The sequence below is a fragment of the Canis lupus genome, chromosome 37 (genome assembly GCF_048164855.1).
Source record: "Canis lupus baileyi chromosome 37, mCanLup2.hap1, whole genome shotgun sequence".
Taxonomy (NCBI): domain Eukaryota; kingdom Metazoa; phylum Chordata; class Mammalia; order Carnivora; family Canidae; genus Canis; species Canis lupus.
In genome coordinates, this window is record NC_132874.1 from 21,420,535 (window position 1) to 21,439,819 (window position 19,285).

At 45.1% G+C, this 19,285-nt stretch overlaps 1 protein-coding gene across 3 annotated transcripts; it reads left to right on the forward strand.

The window, feature by feature from the left end:
- Positions 1–10: 10 nt before the first annotated feature.
- Positions 11–10,140, forward strand: RPP40 (ribonuclease P/MRP subunit p40). Of its 3 annotated transcripts, none has more exons than XM_072814101.1 (8): positions 11–265; positions 2,273–2,417; positions 3,839–3,907; positions 4,479–4,574; positions 5,481–5,606; positions 7,293–7,491; positions 7,610–7,744; positions 9,921–10,140. In XM_072814101.1, exons 1-8 carry the CDS (start codon positions 143–145, stop codon positions 10,117–10,119), a joined length of 1,092 nt encoding a protein of 363 aa, XP_072670202.1. In that variant the 5' UTR covers positions 11–142; the 3' UTR covers positions 10,120–10,140. The 3 variants fall into 3 exon arrangements, with proteins under 3 accessions (XP_072670202.1, XP_072670201.1, XP_072670203.1); XM_072814100.1 differs by lacking the exon at positions 11–265 and adding an exon at positions 327–909; XM_072814102.1 differs by lacking the exon at positions 11–265 and adding an exon at positions 363–689.
- Positions 10,141–19,285: the final 9,145 nt, after the last annotated feature.

Sequence of the window (19,285 nt, forward strand, 5' to 3'; positions counted from 1 at the left end):
GCGGGGCGACAGGAAGGGCGGGGCGGAGTGACGAGAAAGGGCGGGGCGCTGAGGAGGGGCGGGGCCAAGTGACGAGGAAGGGCGGGGCGCCGAGGAGGGGCGGGGCGCGCCGAGCCCGCCCAGCGCCGGAGCCGCGGAGAGCATGGCCACCCTACGCCGGCTGCGAGAGGTTCCTCGGCACTTGCTGGTCTGCGAGAAATCCAACTTCGGCCACGACAAGTCGCGCCACCGGCATCTGGTGGAAACGCACTATCACAACTACCGGGTGAGTCCGGCCGCCGCGGGCTCTCGGGCATCGCTTCATCCCCGGAAGCTGGAGGGGTCTGGGGAAAGTCGCGTTCAGCTCGGAGCGGCGGGCCCGCCCTTAACGCGTAGAGGGGGCGGGGCTCGTCGCCAGGCATGTTGGGAATTGTAGTCTCTCCTGTGCTCCAGAGTGGCCGCTCGCGGAGCTGCAGGAATACAAGTTCCAGGATGCGCCGGGCGCGGGGGCCGTGCCCTCTCCTGTCGGGGGCGGCGGCGCGTCCCGGGCGGTTTGCAGAGCTCGCTGGCTGCTCGGTCCCGCGGCTGGTGCTTTCCCAGGAGGGACGTGGGCGCGACGCGGAGCCCCCCGAGCGGTTCTTGCTGCTGCCTGGTGGGAGCCGGTGGCCGAGCCAGAGCCTTGCGGGGGAGCCAGCTTGTCTCCGAGAGAGGTTCGCCCTGCGCGGTCCCCGGGCGCGGGCTGGGCGGCCCTGCTCCAGGCACCGCCCGGGAGCCTCCCGGGGTGACGCCGCCGGTCGCTCCGTGCGAGTTCCTCCTCCTCCTCGTGGGGGCCTCGGCGTCCGCGGGGGCATCGGTGAGGCTGATCCTCCGGCGTCCCGCAGGACTGGACGGGGACCAGCGGCGGGCCAGGGCCCCTCCTCACCGGCCCACGTAAGCGGCGAGGCTCCAGAAACAACCCGAGCAATCCTTTAAGCCCTTTCCGTTTTATTTTATTTTTAAAGGTTTTATTTATTTATGCATGAGAAACAGAGAGAGAGAAGCAGGCTCCATGCGGGGAGCCCGACGTGGGACTCGAACCTGGGTCTCCAGGGTCACGGCCTGGGCTGCAGGAGGCGCTAACCGCTGAGCCACCCGACTGCCCGCGAACTGCTCTTTAAAAGTTTTTTTTTAAACATTTTATTTATTTATTCATGATAGTCACACACACACACACACACACAGGCAGAGAGACCCAGGCAGAGGGAGAAGCAGGCTCCATGCAGGGAGCGCGACGTGGGACTCGATCCCGGGGCTCCAGGATCAGGCCCTGGGCTGCAGGAGGTTCGCTGAGCAACCCGACTGCCCGCGAACTGCTCTTTAAAAGTTTTTTTTTAAACATTTTATTTATTTATTCATGAGAACACAGAGAGAGAGAGAAGGGCAGAGACACAGGCAGAGGGAGAAGCAGGCTCCATGCAGGGAGCCCGACGTGAGACTGGATCCTGGGTCTCCAGGGTCACGCCCTGGGCTGGAGGCGGTGCTAACCGCTGAGCCACCCGGCCTGCCCTGCCTTTAACATTTTGAATTCATGAGCCTCCTGTCCACCGAGGCCTGACCTGCTGTTTCCCAGAGACCCAGGTGGTGACCCCGTGTCTCAGGAATCGACTGATGTTTGAGGGGAGGGCTTTGCAAGGTCTGGAGCACCGGGCAGCACTTGAAGAAACCGTTTCGGGCAACACTTGAAACAGTTTCGGTGCAGCTCCTCTGCGGGGGAGGGAGAGCGGGTCTCTGGCCGTACCTTGCCCGGGTACCTTGCCCCGCCCCCGCACACCTGCCTAGAAAGCGGAAACAGCCAGAAGCACTTCTGCTTCCCAGGAGCCTCTTACTGATGGATGTCTTTAATTTCCTTCTGTCCTAAGGGACCGTCCTCTTGATTCCAGCCTGGTACCAGGATAAAAAAAAAAAAAAAACCCAGGGTTATTCCATTGTACCGTATTTCCCTAAAAATTAATTAGAGCAGTGGGCAGGATATAAAACATAGTGCTTATTTGCAAAAGATGAAATGCAAACAAGAGCTTTCCGTTAATAACAGTTTTTTTTTTTTTTGCTTGTTCGCTTTCCTATAATGTTTGAATACAGAAAATGAAAAACGTGAATTGTCAGATTTCTCTTCTCCTAAGATGGGTAAATTAACTTTAGGGTTTTATAGAAACCTGTGGGGGGACTAGTTAGCAGCCTTCATATGTTATAGCATCCTTAAAAAGCTGGAGGTTGATCTCCTTGAAAATAAGACTTACGTGACACATTCCAATAGGTCTCGTTTCTGATTCCTGAGTGTGGGATACTATCGAAAGAACTGAAGAACCTCGTCATGGAAACTGGACCCTATTACTTCGTGAAGAACTTACCTCTTCATGAGTTGATTACACAGGAATTCATCAACACCTTTGTGAAGAAAGGTAAGAAGAACCTTGTCGTGAACGTGGCAAGACGAGGAAGTACAGTTAGATTACATCGCAGTACTAGGGTTCTTCTCTTGTCCTAACCAGGGCCTTTGGAGATAGTCTGTGTGGCCATGTGCATGCATCACTCCCCCTCCCTCAGCATCCTCACCCTGCTGCTTCTTATGGTCCCTTTAGATGGTGGTTTCTGACAACACTTGTCCACGTGTGGCGTGGGGATGTAACATAACAAGGATTCAGGGAGAGGAGAGAGTCTTGGGATCTGTGTTTTCTTTTTTTTCTTTTTTTTTTTTTTTATTTTATTTATTCATGAGAGATACACAGAGAGAGAGAGGCAGAGACACAGGCAGAGGGAGAAGCAGGCTCCACGCAGGGACCTGATGCTGGGCCTCGATCCCGGAACCCTGGGATCAGATCCTAGCCGAAGGCAGATGCTCAACCACTGAGCCACCCAGGTGCCCCGGGATCTGTGTGTTCGAATACACTGCTGTTGGGTGTGTGGCCACAGAGACTACTATGTTCCCAGCAGTCTCCCCTCAGCCATCTCAAAAAGTTCATCCCCTGATGCCACCATAGTGGCCGTTTACCAGGCCTTGTGCTCATTATGATTTTGTGGCTCTGACCGTCTCTGCTCACCCCACATCCATTCGTACCTGCTGGGTTGGTTGCTTCATTCCACTTGTTTCCTAGGGGTCGCTTGTTTGAAACCGTATTTCAGGCTGTCTTTAGGGATTCCCCCTTCACTGCACCTGTGAGTAAGCCCGCCCCTTCTCTTGTTGTAGACGGAGCTGTGAAGAACCCAGTTACATGCAGTTCCTCTCACTCGGGTGCGGCTGGCCCTGTGTGGTCTTGGTTCCCGTCAGCTGTAGTCCTTTCATCTCTTGAAGTTTGGTCCTACTTTGTTCATAATGTGGCCACTGGCTGTAACGGGGGCGTTTACATATCTTAACCAGTTGAACTCTTGAAACAGCTCTATGAGGTAGGCCCACGATCCCCATTTGACAGGTGAGGAAAAGTGAGGCTCACAGAGACTGAACAGCTTTCCTAACGTCACACAAGGTCCTGGCACGTTTTGAGTCTTTCCCTGGAACCCATCATCTCAGGGGTGTGCACTGACCTAGTATTCTCCTTTGTGCCTCTCCGCCAGCCTCCCCGGAGGCACACACTATGCCCTGAGTCCATTCTCTGCTCCGTGGTGGGCCCTGGGTGGGGGCGTGAGCGAGCTGGAGCACGGCCTCTGTGTCCTCCAGCTCGCCCTGGGCGGGTTTTAGGCTTACTGAGCCAGCTGGAGCAGTGGTGGATACCGACCCTTACTCACCGGGAAGATACGTTACTGTGTGAAGAGAATCCACTACCTTTTTGCAGGTGTGATCTTTTTTTTTCTTGTCTTAATTTCTCATCTGGCCTTTCTCTTACAGGTTCGTGCTATGCGCTAACACACAACACAAATATTGATGAAGATAATACTGTTGCCCTGCTGCCAAACGGTAACAACGCTTCTTTTTTTCTTTACTGTTAAGTACCATACAGAAAAAAAAAAGTCAAATCTCCAGATTCACTCGCCTTCTTAGAATGAACTGTTGTTAACAGGCTGGTGTTTATTCTTCTTCACATTTTCTATAAATTTATAAACACACATAAAGCTTGGTTTTTTTTTTTAACATAAATTACATTCTACTGAGTTGTTTCTCAATTTTCTTTTTTCTCAATATGTCATAGACATCTTTCCCTATCAGGGCATATAGTTCTGACTTACTATTTTTAAGATTTCGAAGATATTTGAAGGGGAATACCATGATTTGTGTAACCGTTCTTTCTTTAACAGAAATTTAGATAATGTCTGTTTTCGCTGTCATAAATAATGTCCTTGTATGTACAACATATTAAAATATCCCTGGACATAAATAAGATGTATGTATTAACGTCCTTGTGTCATAAAGATCTTTGTATGTAATTTATTATGCTCCTATCTAACTGCTCAACTGGCTGTGCTTTCTTTGAGTGAGAGAACATGTCATATTTTTAACATCTCTTTTATGGAAATTATTTGATTTATAGGGAAATTAATTTTATCACTGGACAAAGACACTTACGAAGAAACTGGCCTTCAAGGTCGTCCATCTCAATATTCTGGCAGAAAAGTCATGAAATTTAGTAAGTATTATGCTCCCATCGGTCTCTAACAAGTCAGTAATCTTCCTGTAGTAATTGAAGTTTAAATGTTAGAATTGCCGCCGTTCTCTTGTTCAGAAGGAACATGGCTTTTTCTTGGCTTTAAGACTTCTGACCGACGGGGCTCTGGGCTGAGCTCTGGAGAGAGTAAGATTGCTGTTGCTTCTGATTCTCCTCGGCTGTGGGCTGTATCTTCTAAGGATCACGGAATCGGAGTGGCCCATTAAATATGTAGGATTTGGGTCAAAAAATTCAAACTGATGAACCCAAGATAAAAGCCTACAACTTGTTCTTCGTGAAGAATTTACTTTTGCCCAGTTTCTGTGATACTAGAGGAGGCACCCCCGTGAGTGAGGAGGTACGGTTGTGCCGAGTGTCCAGCCTGAACATGAATGACAGTGGCTGTCACATCCGCAGATTAGGCTTGACTTTCCAAGGGCCTCTCCTCTTGGGCTGTGACCTAGAAAAAGTATGAATTTAAAACCTCTCTTGTTACTAATTACCAATGCTAGAAATGCCCGTGAAAGGCAGTTTTGGTTTGGTAAACCAAAGGAATGCCAGAAGAACAAGGTAATTTTTGCTATTCATAAAATTCCTTTTTTTTTTTTTAAGATTTTATTTATTTATTCATGAGAGACACAGAGAGAGAGGCAGAAACACAGGCAGAGGCAGAAGCAGGCCCATGCAGGGAGCCCGACCTGGGACTCGATGCCAGGACCCCAGGATCACATCCTGGGCCAAAGGCGGCGCTAAACCACTGAGCCCCCCGGGCTGCCCCTATTCATAAAATTTCTAAAAATGCTGATGCCTCTTACTATCGGACTTTTTCCACAGTGCAGGCTGCGTGTATACGAATGAACTATTTTTTCCTCTTTCCGTTTTTTTAAGTTGTTTCCATTGATTTGATGGATTTATCCTTTAACCCGAATTCTAAGAAGTACGAAAGAATATCTTGGTCCTTCAAGGAAAAGAAGCCCTTGAAATTTGATTTTCTTTTGGCTTGGCATCATACAGGTATGTAAATTGTGTACCAGTACAATGATTTGGAAATCTAATTTTTAATTAAAGGGGAGTCGTGGAGGACTGAATCGTGGTTCGTCCCTGGGGTCTAGGGTATTGTGTACCTGTGTGCATAATCATTATTCAGGAAGCTGCTTCGGGACCCCTGCTTTCCCCTGGAGCCATAGTTCAGGAGGATCTGGGCATGCGGCCATCTGCCTCTGTTTCCTTGGGTTCGTGTCCATCCAGAGATCTTGACACGGGCTTCAGAGCAGCCAACTTCTATTTCTTCCCCCCTCCCTTCTTGCATCTTACCTCAAACAGCCTTGGCTTTGTGTTTTAAAGTAACACAACATGTTGATTATTACAGGGTAAAAATCAGGCAAGCCATTAAACGTCAGATTAAATTTGTTGTAACTTGGAACCTATTAAAACGTTAAATCATGTGAGGTGTTTGGTCACCACATGTACTGATGTGCTGACAACTGCCGTGCGCCTTGCTCCTTGTAGAATGGGTCTCTGGTCCGTCGCAAGATTGCATTGAGTCAGATCATCACAGCTGTGATGGCGTAGTGCTCTTTCCTGGGGAATAGGGAGGACACATAGGTCCATTTGGGAGCTACACCTATCCATCTGCTCTCCATGGGGGGTTTCTGGTCACTGGGGGCTCTAGGTTGCTTGCATGAATCCTCAGTCTGTAACACCTCATGCTTCTCCTACTGAGGATAGAGGTACAGGAGGGCAGACAGACTGACATTTCAGGTGCATGAAGTTTTCATTGAGGATCACGTGTGCATTGGGCTCTGGAGAGCTCTGTGTTCCTAAGGCTCCAGTTATTTTAAAGGCTTGTCAGCCACTGGGGAACAGGTGAGATTTTCTCCACTTGTAAGCCAAGAAGTTAGGCTGCAGTTTCCTGGATGCTGGCAGGAGACACAAATGGGATTTAATTACTCAGCAATGGCAGTGGCCAGAGGGAAGCACTCGCATCAGTGCAGCAGCTCCTGCTCCCTGCAGGGTGATAGGCAGTTGGCCGGGGGTTACCGCAGGTGCAGGGGCCACGCTACAGGAGAGGGATGCTGAGCTTAAGGAACTCTAGGCGTTTATCCTGGCCAGTGAGCCCGCTGCCCTTTGCTCTGGGGTGGAGGAGGGGCGGGGAAAGCAGATAATTTCTGTTGCACTGGACACCAAGCAAGCCTGCCCGTTGCTCCCAAGGGGACCACCATTCCTGTCATCCGAGGCTCTTGGAATAGCCTTGAGGATACATTGGATTTTACTGGGTTTTTAAAGACCAGCTTAAACGAGATTCTGCTGTCATTCAGTTCCTCTTGTGCTTCCTTTACAGAGATTATGCAAATAAACTCTGTAGAGTTCACTAATTTTATTTATACACGAGTTAGTGCTTTTTTTATTCAGTAAGTCAGAATTTTCCTATTAGAGCAAATGACGAAACTAATAAGGGTTGAATCTGAAAGGATTATGCTTTTCCAGGAAAACTGAAAGAAAATGAATGTTTACAGAATTTGGGCTCAGGGAGCCAGAGGAACCTGAATGATTTTTAATTTGAATACAGCTTTGCACAACTCGCGTCTCTTTTATTTAACCCCACCTGCTCCCCAGCACTGCCGCAGGGGGATGGAGCGGCTTCAGGGATTCCCTGAGCTGGTCTTCAGGATTCAGATTACCTTACATGGTGTGTTTTAGGTGCAGAAGAATCAACGATGATGTCATACTTTTCCAATTACCGGATTCAGGAGCTTCAACCAAAAATAGCCCTGAGCACAGTGACAGAGCTGCAGTGCCCGGTGCTGCGGAGCGGGGCGCTCCAGGGAGAGCCAGAGGCGGCCTGCAGCGCCCCCGAGCTTCTGGACTGGCTGGGCGCCGTCTTCAGTCGCGCGGATCTGTGCGTAGAGCTCCTGGCCCGGCCTCTTGCCCTTCACAGGGGTTTGTACCTTGCGGAGGAATCACGCGGGAGATGCCAATGTGTGTTCTTTCTTTCTCTTTGTGTGTGCATGTGACAGCACCAACGAGCCTAATAGCTTCGTATCGACCTACTGCTGTCCTCAGCCAAGCACAGTGGTGGCAAGAGCTTATTTGTGTACGATCACGGGTTTCATACTTCCGGAGAAGATCTGCCTCCTCTTGGAACAGCTGTGGTGAGAGCGCTTTTGGTCTTTTATCTCTTGCTGGTCTGTGCCAGCGTGGCATCCGAGGGCGGTGCTCCTGTTCCGCACCGCAGGGCTCTGGCGCACACCTTTCACCTCTCTTCCTTGCTTGGGCTCGCGGTGTGGTAACAGCATCATCCCGAAAGATGTCGTTATCTTCGGTGATGGGAAATTGTATTGCCAAATGCACGTCCTTAGGAAAAGACCAAGAGTAGAGTTTAAGCTTCTTGAAAACAGGCTGTTCGTTTTTCTGGCCTGCTCCAGAAGTTATAGTATCACTTAAGGAAATAGCAGTACTCTGTGGACACGTCATGATCTGCTGTAGATGTTAGAGTTCCGCACGTGTTTTTTTTTTTTTTTTTCGCACGTGTTTTATTTTGAAAACAAGTTGGCCGTTTTTGAATCCAGATCATGTTTAACATCTGTTCCAGCCATGAGATCCTGGGAAGCACTGGGCAGCATTAACATGTCAGGGATTGGACAGGGCAGTAGGGTTTTTTTAATTTGAGGAGGAGGTACTCTATAAATAAAATGCTACATTGTATCGAATGTCAGAAAACTCCCGATCCCATGCTGAAAAGACTGTGAAGCAAGCATAATGCTTTCTCAGTCTTCACCTTTTTCTTCCTTCCTTCCTTCCTCCCTCCCTCCCTCCTCCCTCCCTCCCTCTTTCTTTCTTCCTTTCCTTTTTCCTTTCTTGTCCAACAGCGGGCTTGAACTCCTGACCCTGAGATCAAGACCTGAGCTGAGATCAAGAGTTTGGGCACTAAGGAATCTTGGTGGCTCAGTGGTTGAGCATCTGCCTTGGGCTCAGGGCGTGATCCTGGGGTCCTGGGATCGAGTCCCGCATCGGGCTCCCCGCAGGGAGCCTGCTTCTCCCTCTGCCCGTGTCTCTGCCTCTCTCTCAGGAATAAATAAGTAAAATCTTAAAAAAAAAAAAAAAAAGTTGGGCACTTAACTAGCTGAGCCACCCAGGTGCCCATCAGTCTTTACTTTTTAAATGTGTAAGAAGTCTTGTCTTTGTTGTTGTTGTTGTTGTTTTAAAATATTTTATTTATTCATGAGAGACACAGAGTGGGTACTGGAGAAGAAGGAGCGCTGTAGGCGGCGGGGCAAGGAGGTCAGACCTGACACCCAGTACACCGGCCGCAAGTGCAAGCCCCGCTTCTAGGTGGTTTGCTTAGGGTACACACAGTTGTTACAGGCGAGAAGTTTTCTCTGTTGAAGTGCCTACATCCGTCAGCTGACAAAAATACCGTTTTAGAAAAGTTTTCATGTTCTAACAGTTTCTCTTCACTTAACAAAAGTTTTAATAGCATCTTATTTTGTTCTAAAAGCAATAAACCACTTCCTGTGGAATTGCGAAAAAAAAATTGCTAGTTGAAGCACGGCAGAGAGACGGGCAGAGGGAGAAGTAGGCTCCCTGCAGGGGACCCGATGTGGGACTCCATCCCAGGCCTTCAGGATCACACCCTGAGCCGAAGGCAGACAGACGCTCAACTGCTGAGCCACCCAGGCGTCCCAAGTCTTTTCTTTTTTTAAGCCCAGTACCTTTTTTCATTTATTAGTGTAGGACTTTCATTTTCCTCAGTAAGAAGGATTTTTTTTAAAAAAATCCAATAAATTAGGGATGCCTGGGTGGCTCAGTGGTTTACTGCCTGCCTTCAGCCCAGGATGTGATCCTGAGGTCCTGGGATCGAGTCCCGCATCGGGCTCCCTGCATGGAGCCTGCTTCTCCCTTTGCCTGTGTCTCTGCCTCTCTCTCTGTGTCTCTCAAGAATAAATAAATAAAATCTTAAAAAAAAATCCAATAAATTATTCTGCAGTGTTTCAGTTAACAGAGATTAAACAACACTGTTAAATGGAGGGAAGCTGTTACTGTACTTTGTGGTTTGGGGTTTTTTCATCTTTTTGAATCTTACATGATGCTGCACAGTAAGCATAGGAACTGCTAAAGATGGTTCTATGCATCCTGTAATTGGTTAACGTTTATTGAATACACTACATAGGATCAGGAATGTAATTGGTATCTCTTAATTTTTATAGATAAAAGCTAAGGTCTAAGCTTCATGGGAACATCAGAAATACCACTTATCCTAAATAAGTAAAAAAAAGTGTGAACATTCCTAGCCCTCCCTGTTTATTAAGATTTATCTTTCTTTTTTAGCCACTACTTTGATGAACCAAAGTTGGCTCCTTGGGTTACGTTGTCAGTACAAGGCTTTGCAGACAGTCCTGTTTCGTGGAGAGAAAATGAACATGGTTTTCGAAAAGGAGGAGAGCATTTATACAACTTTGTGATTTTTAATAATCAGGACTATTGGCTTCAGATGGCTGTTGGGGCAAATGATGACTGTCCACCATAAAAAATATAAAACTTAAAATCATGTTTGTTTATGTTTATACTTGCTTTCAGATTTTGTTGATGGTGTTCACTCAGGTTTGTATAATGATGGCCTTTCTTAGATCAGCATCCACATCCATTAGCAGTCTGCTCTTGACTTAGGGCCCATCCTTTGAGTACATCCAGTGAGTAGCTCATGGTTGATTACCCCTGGTCAGTGTCAATATAAGTAAAGAGATGTGGGTTACTACATGGTAGAGTGGACTAGGATGGCCAGGGAATAGGTGCTCTTAGACCATTGGGTAGACATCTGCTGTTATTCCAGCATATGATTACAAGTTTTTCACATAATAATAAAAAGTCCTTATATCATACTTCTCAGAGCAAGCCCCTGCTTTAAATGCTGATTGTATTTTACCTTGTTTATTTCTTGCATCAACCCTATGAGGAAACAACAGCACAGACTATAAATGAGCTACCAGGGTCACACTGCTTGTGGGTCTGAGACCTGACCTCAGGCCAACTGGTTCCTAAGTGTGTGTTCTCACCCTCACATCCGGATCAAGGAAGGATATTTGGATACTGTATATTGTAAACAAGTTGAAAGTTTTTTTTTTTTTTCTAGCACAGTGGCTGAAAACAACTAAAACGTCTGGAATATGTATCAAGAACCATTTTGTTTTTAAAGATTTTATTTATTCATGAGAGACAGAGAGAGAGAGACACAGGCAGAGGGAGAAGCAGGCTTCATGCAGGGAACAAGACATGGGACTCGATCCCCGGTCTCCAGGACCAGGCCCTGGGCTGAAGGCGGCACTAAACTGCTGAGCCACCTGGACTGCCCCTCAAGAACCATTTTTTTTTTTTTTTAAGATTTATTTATTTATTCATTCGTGATAGAGAGAGAGTCAGAGACACAGGAGGAGGGAGAAGCAGGCTCCATGCCGGGAGCCTGATGTGGGACTCGATCCCGGGACTCCAGGATCGCGCCCTGGGCCAAAGGCAGGTGCTAAACTGCTGAGCCACCCAGGGATCCCCAAGAACCATTTTTAAAAATGGATCAGTGAGCTGCAAAATAACAAGTCTCAAAACTCTTTAATGCTACTTCCATAGTAGAAACACAGAGATAATTAGGACACTCGTGCCACCTTTACCCTTAGGACATTTGCCAAGTATCAAACTGAACTTTATTTTTCATCACCTGGGTTGGGGAAGAGACATTAGCATAGCAGACAAAGCTGAGGGCCTGCCCAAGGTGAGAGGGATAGAGACCTCATAAAGTTGAGACCTCGAAAAGATAGGCTTAGTGTAAGGGCGAACTATGAACAAATCTGCCTGCCTCTTCCCTCTCCAATCTCCCTTTGTCCTCCCTCACTTCCCCAGGTAGCAAGGAAGATTGCCAATCCTGAGAGAATACATCTCCATCTCCCCTGAGAATATATACATATTTGCCACAGGCAGCTCTGAAGCTGGTTTGTTTGAACAGTCTGGGTAGTCTTAAAACAATCTCACGCTGAAAATTTAAAGTGATATCAGGTCTTTAGGGCCTTCCAGGTAACCGAGGGAAGCAAAACGTATTGTCTTTGGAAGAACTCAAACGGTTTCAAGGAATAGAAGTTGGCAGTCAAAAATCAAAAACACATAGGTAGATGAGAGCCAGCAGAAACAGTGGACAGAAGAAGCAGACCTACAAAGACTTAAGCTATTAAGACTTACCAGACATAATATAATTATGTTTTATATTTAAAGAAATAAGGGAGATTAAAGAGCATGATTGTAAAAATACCAAATGGAAATCTAGGAATAAGGAACACTAATTGAAAGTTCAGTGGATTGGCTTACATAATGGCAGGCTAGGTACCACTGAGAAAAGAATAATAGGAAGGAAAAGGGGTGTTTTCAGACTCGCAAAAGACTTATCACCAGATGTCCATTATGAGAAAAAGCTCTTCAGGCAGAAGGAAAATGATAGCAGATGGAAATCTAGATCTCACAAAGGGCTGAAGAGCACTGGAAATAGTAACAATGGGTAAATGTATGATTTATTATTATTTAAACCTCTAATACTTAATTGTCTAAACAAGTTACAGAAAAGTGGTGTGGACTTAACGTAAAAGCAAAATGGATGACAAGAATAGCTTAACAGCAGGGAAATAGACTGTAAGTAAGCATACTTTTTGTTAGGTTCTTGTACCATATCTGAAATGAGTTACCATTATTTAAATGTAGACTGTGCTAAGTACAGATGTATACTACAAACCCTAAAGCAACCACTAACATAACCAAGGATTATAGCTGTGAAACTAACAGAAAATGGAATAAAGACAGTGGATTAATCCAAACAATGACAGGAAAAGAGATAAAAGGGTAGAGAACAGATGGGATAAATAGAAAATAAATAGCAGGATGACAGACTCAAACCTAACCATATCAATAGTCACATTAAATGTAAATAGTCTAGACATCCCAATTGAAAGCCAGAGATTGCCAGATTGGATTTAAAAAAAGCAGTGTACCTTCAAGAAATGTACTTTAAAGATACAAGTAGGTTAAAAGTAAAAGGACAGAAAAAAGGTAACCCATGCTAACATCAAAAGAAAGCTGGAATGAGCATGTTAATAACAAAATCGATTTTAGAGCAAAGACTATTAACAGCAATTAAAGATTATTTCATACTGATAATGGGGTCAGTTAATGAGTAGCTGATGGCAATTGGCAATCCTAAATGATAGGAAAACCTCACTGCAAGGAAAAAATGGACAAATACACAATTATCAAAGATTTTAGTACTTCCTTTATAAACTGAGAGCAAGTTGGGAGAACAAAAAGATAGTATATTTGAACAGTAACAGCCAATTTGACCTGGTCAATATTTATAGAACATTTCACCCTGCCACAGCAGAACACGAAAGTGCACACGGAATATTTATGAAGGTAGACCACATTATGGCCCATTAAAAAAGTCTCAAATTTGAAAGTATTCATCATACCAAGTATATTCTTTGGCTACAAGGAATTATGTTAGAAATCAATAACAAAAAGATCCTTGACAATCCTCAAATATTTGGAAACTAATGAGTCCCAGAAATCTAAAGGGAAATTAAGAAAGTAATTTGGAGTAAGAAATTGTAGGTTGCAGGCAGCCCCGGTGGCGCAGCGGGGCGTGATCCTGGAGACCCTGGATGGAGTCCCACATCAGGCTCTCTGTATGATGCCTGCTTCTCCCTCTGCCTGTGTCTCTGCCTCTCTCTCTCTGTCTCTATGAATAAATAAATAAAATCTTAAAAAAAAAAAAAAAAGAAATTGTAGGTTGCACTAAAGCAGTACTTAGAGGGAAACTTGTAGTATTAAGTACTTATATTAGGAAGGAAGGTCTCAAATCAGTGACCTGAGTTTCCACTTTAAGAAACTAGAAAAAGAAGAAATTAGATACAAGGTAAGCAGAAGAAAAGGAATAACAAAGATCAAGATCAAAGTGGCAATCAATGAGATAAAAGACAAAAACAATAGAGAACAATCTGTGAAACCAAAAGCTTGTTCTTGGGGGGAAAGACCAATAAAATTGACAAGTCTCCAGCCACAGTAGGGAGTGAAAAAAGATAATGTAAGGACTGAGAGAAGTAACATCACTACAGGTCCTACAGATGTTAAAGGGAATATTAGAAGCACCTTTTTGCCAATAAATTCAACATCCTTGAAGAAACCAACAAATTCCTTGAAAGATACAAATTACCAAAGCTCACTAAAAAAGAAATAGATAACCTGAACAGCCCTACAAAAGAAGTTGAAATTGCAGTTTTAAAAACTTCCTATAACAAAAATCCAGGCCCAGGTGGCATTAGTGGTGAGGTTTACCAAACTCTTCAGGAAGAAATAATACCAATTCTACACAGACTTCAAAAAAATCAAAGTGGGAATACTTTCCATTCATTCTGAGGCCAGCGTACTGTCACCAAAATTATCCTGGTACCTCAGCCAGACAAACATTACATGAAAAGCTGCAAAACAATTCCACATAAACATAGGTACAATAATTCTAAGGAAAAGTTTTGTAAATCGAATCCTATGGCATAATGAAAGGATAATATATCATGGTCATGGGATTTATCATAGGAATTCAGGGTGGATTAGCATTCACATAATCATCTCAATCAATATGAGAAAATCATTTGACGAAATCCACCATCTATTTCGGGGAAAAACTCAGGAAAACTAGGAATAAAGGGAACTTCCTCAATTTGATAAAGGACATCTACAAAAACCCTAGAGCTAACATCCTACTTAATTGTGAAAGATTGAATACTTTCCCCCTAACATCAGGAACAAATAGGGATGTCTTTATCCAACATTGTAAGGAGATTCTAGACTGCACAATCGGGCAAGAAAGGACATCAAGATTGGAAAGAAAAATTTGCCTTTATTCACAGATAACATGATCTTCAGACATGAAAAAAATACATGGAATCTACAAACTATTAGAATAATTGACTTTATCAAAGTTGCAAGATACAAAGCAACATATAAAAACCATGTTTTGCATATGCAGTAACAATTTGAAATGAAAAATTTGCAATAGCTTAAAATAGGAATTTAGGGAAAAAATCTGACAAAAAAAATGTGAAAGACCCATACTTTGAAAACTACACACACAAACACACACACAAGAAAACTACAAAATATTACTGTGATAAAGAAAACCTAAATAAACAATAATATATACCATGTTTGTGGGCCAAGAGATTCAGCATTGTTAAAATGTCATATTCCCAAAATACAGATTCAATACAATCCCAATCCAAATCCCAGCAGGTTGTGTGTGTGTGTGTGTGTGTGTGTGTGTGTGTGTGTGTGTTTCTGTAGAACTGCAGTGGCCCTAGAATAGCCTCCAGGACTGCTTTAGAACTTGACAATATTAACACCAAAAGCTTCCAGCTGCTCCATTCTCTGCCTCAACGTGATGCAAACCACCAGCCCAAGCATCGGAAGGTGTTCCCGTTCCCTCTGATTATCTGTGTGAGTGCATGCCAACTGAGAGGAAGTATTGTAATAAGGAACCTAATTTAGGAGGTGTCAATTGAATTTGGGAATAAGATTTATTGCTGTTTCATTCTTTGGAATAATCTGGGGTTGATTAGTGTTTTCAAACTGTATCTGCCAGTTAATACCATATTCAACTATTTTCTACATAAGATTAAAATAAAAATCTGATATAAAGGATTTTCTAAAGACTGAGGTGATGAATTTATATGCATAGGAAGAGACTTGTAGCTCTTGAAGGAACAAGTGTCAAGAGGTTTCCAGAAAAAAAAAGAAGGGAGAGAGAGAGAAGGAAAGAAAGACCTACAAATTACCAAGGCAGTTTTCTTAAGTTTGGAGCAGGGAGATGGTAACATAGCAACCGACAAAAAAACCTATGCCAGAAGCATCCCTTTTAAGGAGCTAAGATTGTGCTCAAATTCTTTTAGTGTCATTTGCTGGGACTTGAGGACCAGAGGGACTACTGCAAGCATACTCTTCAGAATCCAGATTAGGGGAAAAGGTTATGCTTTGGATGCAAAGTTACTGCTGTATTCATCTTAATAAATCAAATTAAATTACTTGGCAGAAAGCCAAGTGTGGCCCACCCATTTCTGAGGAAATGACCAGAGGTCAAAGATGATTATTTTCATCTCTTAGAACTGAAGAAATATTTGTCTTGTTTTCCTATTGCCCAAGGTTGGTGTTTTCTTCCTCCTTCTGGCACGTTGCCTCTAAACCCATGTGCCATTTTCACCACAAAGTTCCCTGGATTCTTCAGAGACACGGAACCAATAGACTATGTATTTATAGGGATGTCTGGGTGGCTCAGCAGTTAAGCATCTGCCTTCAGCTTGGAGCGTGGTCCCGGAGCCCCTGGATCGAGTCCCACATCGGGCTCCCTGCATGGAGCCTGCTTTTCCCTCTGCCTGGGTCTCTGCCTCTGTGTGTGTGTGTGTGTGTGTGTCTCATGAATAAATAAATACACTTTTTTAAAAAAGAATATGTACTTATACATGTTTTTATATATTATGAAAATGTATAATGACGAACTGGCTCACAGTTATGGAGGCTAGTAGTCCCACAATAGCCGCTGCCTGCAAGCTGGAAACCCAGGAGACCTGGTGGTGTAGTTCATTCCAGCCCAAACCCCTGAGGACTAGGAGAGCCAGTGGTGTGAGTCCCAGTCCAGCGGTCAGGAAGAGAGGGTACAGATTCCCCCTTTCTCACCATTTTGCTCTATCCAGGCCCTCTAGGGATTGGATGGGGACCCACCCATACGAAGGAGGGCAATCTGTTTACTGAGTCCACGGATTCAAATGCTAGTCTCATTCAGAGACCCCCTCCCAGACACACCCAGAAAGAATGTTTAGCCAAATATCTGGATACTGCAATGATCCACACAAAACTAACCATCACACTCCCTCATGGATTACTACTTTAGTCTGTAGTGTTTGCTGAGCATCTAGTTTACACCCAGTAGTTCCCTGTGCAGGCTATGAGAACAGAACAAATTGTTAACATGACTTCTCCTTTTGAGGAAAAGCTAGTCAGGAGGATTGATGTCTCTCTACCTTGACCCCATTAGCTCTTGACTCCAGCTAACATGGTACACTATTCCATGAGGGAGCTGAATGAACAGTCTGGAAGGGATGGAGTTTCAGGTCAGCTAGGGCTCTTCCCTTGGGGAGGAAAGCCACCTGGGAACGTCCTGCTCTTGGAGTTACTCTCTTTCAGTCTACCCCCTCAACCCCTGTTTGGGAAGACATTGCTCAACAGGACACCAGCTCTCTTTGGCTGGAGCTTGGTAGGAGCCATTTTCCTCTAAAGATGAAAGAAAAACTTGTCTTAAGAGAATGCATTAATTTATAGAAACAACGATTTTCTTAGGTATAGCCTGGTGCCCCACTCACGGGCCAGCTGTTCATGCCCTGCTTCTAAAGAGTGACTCTCCTTATATTAGGACAGAGAAAACTCATGGAAAAGGCATCTGGGTTTGGGATAGGATTGGTTTTTTTCTTTCTCTTTTAATATCCTCATTGAGCTGGGCGGGTGGGGGTGGTCAGTGTAGGAGGTTGCTGCGGCCGACCAAGTGTGAAGGAACTGCCCAAAGCCATCACAATCACTCAAGCACCATTGGCAGGGAAAGCCTCAGTGGGAAAGGTGGAAATGTAAAGAAATTCGGGGGCTGGAATCTGGGCTATCACCCTCTTAGCATCTGTGAGCTCTTCCTGAGGGGAAAAACAGGCCCACACACAAAAGTATATTCCTGCAGACTTTCTTTGTTTCCCTCAACTAATGAGGAAAGTTGGAGCCCTTTTCATTTATGAAGAACTCACATCTGGCTCTTATTTCAGATAACAATTGGCAGCTTCAAGGCAGTGCATTCTGTAAATCTTAGTAAGTCTCCTCGCTTTTAGGCCAGGCTGCCTGCTACTCTTCTGGGTGAGAGACCCAGATAAGATTTGGAGGCCTTGAGAATGTAGGGCAGTCTCTTGGGTCTATAAGCGGACGGAATTTGTGATGTTTCTCATCGGCCTGTAACAGGCCTCAACGTCTTTGTTCCTGAGGGAAAGTTATGGGCAGATAATGCCTTCTGAACTTCTAACGCTTGTCTCGGTTTCTCAACTGGTAAACTTTGCCCCTGTTTCATTTCGAATTTGTTCTAAAGTCCTCAGAATAAAAGTAGCAGCCAGTATATCCAATCTCATAATAACAGCTGACATTTACTGCGCACTTACTGTGTGTTTAGGCAGGCTGAGCATTATGTACACGTTCCATCAGTAAATGCCCACTAAAGACACTTGAAGCAGGCGTTATCCATATTCTGCAGGCAAGATTGGAGAAATTTTTTTTTTAATTTTTATTTATTTATGATAGTCACACAGAGAGAGAGAGAGAGAGAGAGAGAGAGAGAGAGGCAGAGACACAGGCAGAGGGAGAAGCAGGCTCCATGCAGGGAGCCCGACGTGGGATTCGATCCCGGGTCTCCAGGATCGCGCCCTGGGCCAAAGGCAGGTGCCAAACCACTGCGCCACCCAGGGATCCCAAGATTGGAGAAATTAAGTAATCTTCTCGAGGCTACATGGCTAGGTAAGCAGTGAAACCAAACTGACAAATTAAGCTTGGTTTGGGGTGCCGGGATGGCGTAGTTGGTTAAGTGTCTGCCTTTGGCTCGGGTCATGATCCCGGGGTCTTGGGATGGAGCCCTACATCGGGCTCCCTATTCTGTGGGGAGCCTGCTCCTCCCTCTTCCTCTGCTCCTCCCCACAACTCATGCTCTCTCACACTCTCTCTCTCAAATAAAAAACTAAAATATTTAAAAAAAAAAGCTTGATTTCATAGCTGGAGATTTTACACATGAAGACATAGTATCTCTTGCAAACTCCCTTATTCCTGTGTGATTACCAAAATGAGATTGGGAAGATGAAAAGGAATTGTTTCAGCCATCCATCCTAAGGTTACAAATCAGCCCTACAACTTAATGGCTTACCACGACAATCTATTATTTCTCATGACTCTGCTGGTTGACCAGGAGGCCCTCTGTTTTACCTGATGATGGGTTGGCTGGACAGTCCAAAATGGCTTCTTTTGCATGGGCCCCCCTGTGTGGCTGCTTGGGATTTCTCACAGCATGGTTGACTGGGCTCTACGAAGGAACACTCCAAGAGGACAAGCCCGGTTTTGAGAGTGTGTATTAAGGTCCACTTTTAACATACTTGCTAATGGCCCATTGGCCAAAGTTAGTCTCATGGCCAAGCCCGGAGTCAGTGTGGGAGACTATACAAGGACATGAGTCTTAGAAGGTGTGGTTCACTGGGGGCCAAGGTAACAGTAACAGACATTATGTGGTAATATTTTATTTACCTGAGAAGCATCCATCTCTTCCTCTCAGGCTCATAGCAAAGACACCAGTTAGAGTTTCAAATTACACATATAGCTGTTGGCCTATAAACCTTGCAATTTTGAGTGGCGGTGTTCAGGTTGCTAAATAAATCAATAATTGGCAAGTTCAGGCAGCCCTGGTGGCCCAGCGGTTTAATGCTGCCTTCAGCCTTGGGTGTGATCCTGGAGACCAGGGATCGAGTCCCATGTCAGCCTCCCTGCATGGAGCCTGCTTCCCCCTCTGCCTGTGTCTCTGCCTCTCTCTCACTGTGTGCCTGTCATGAATA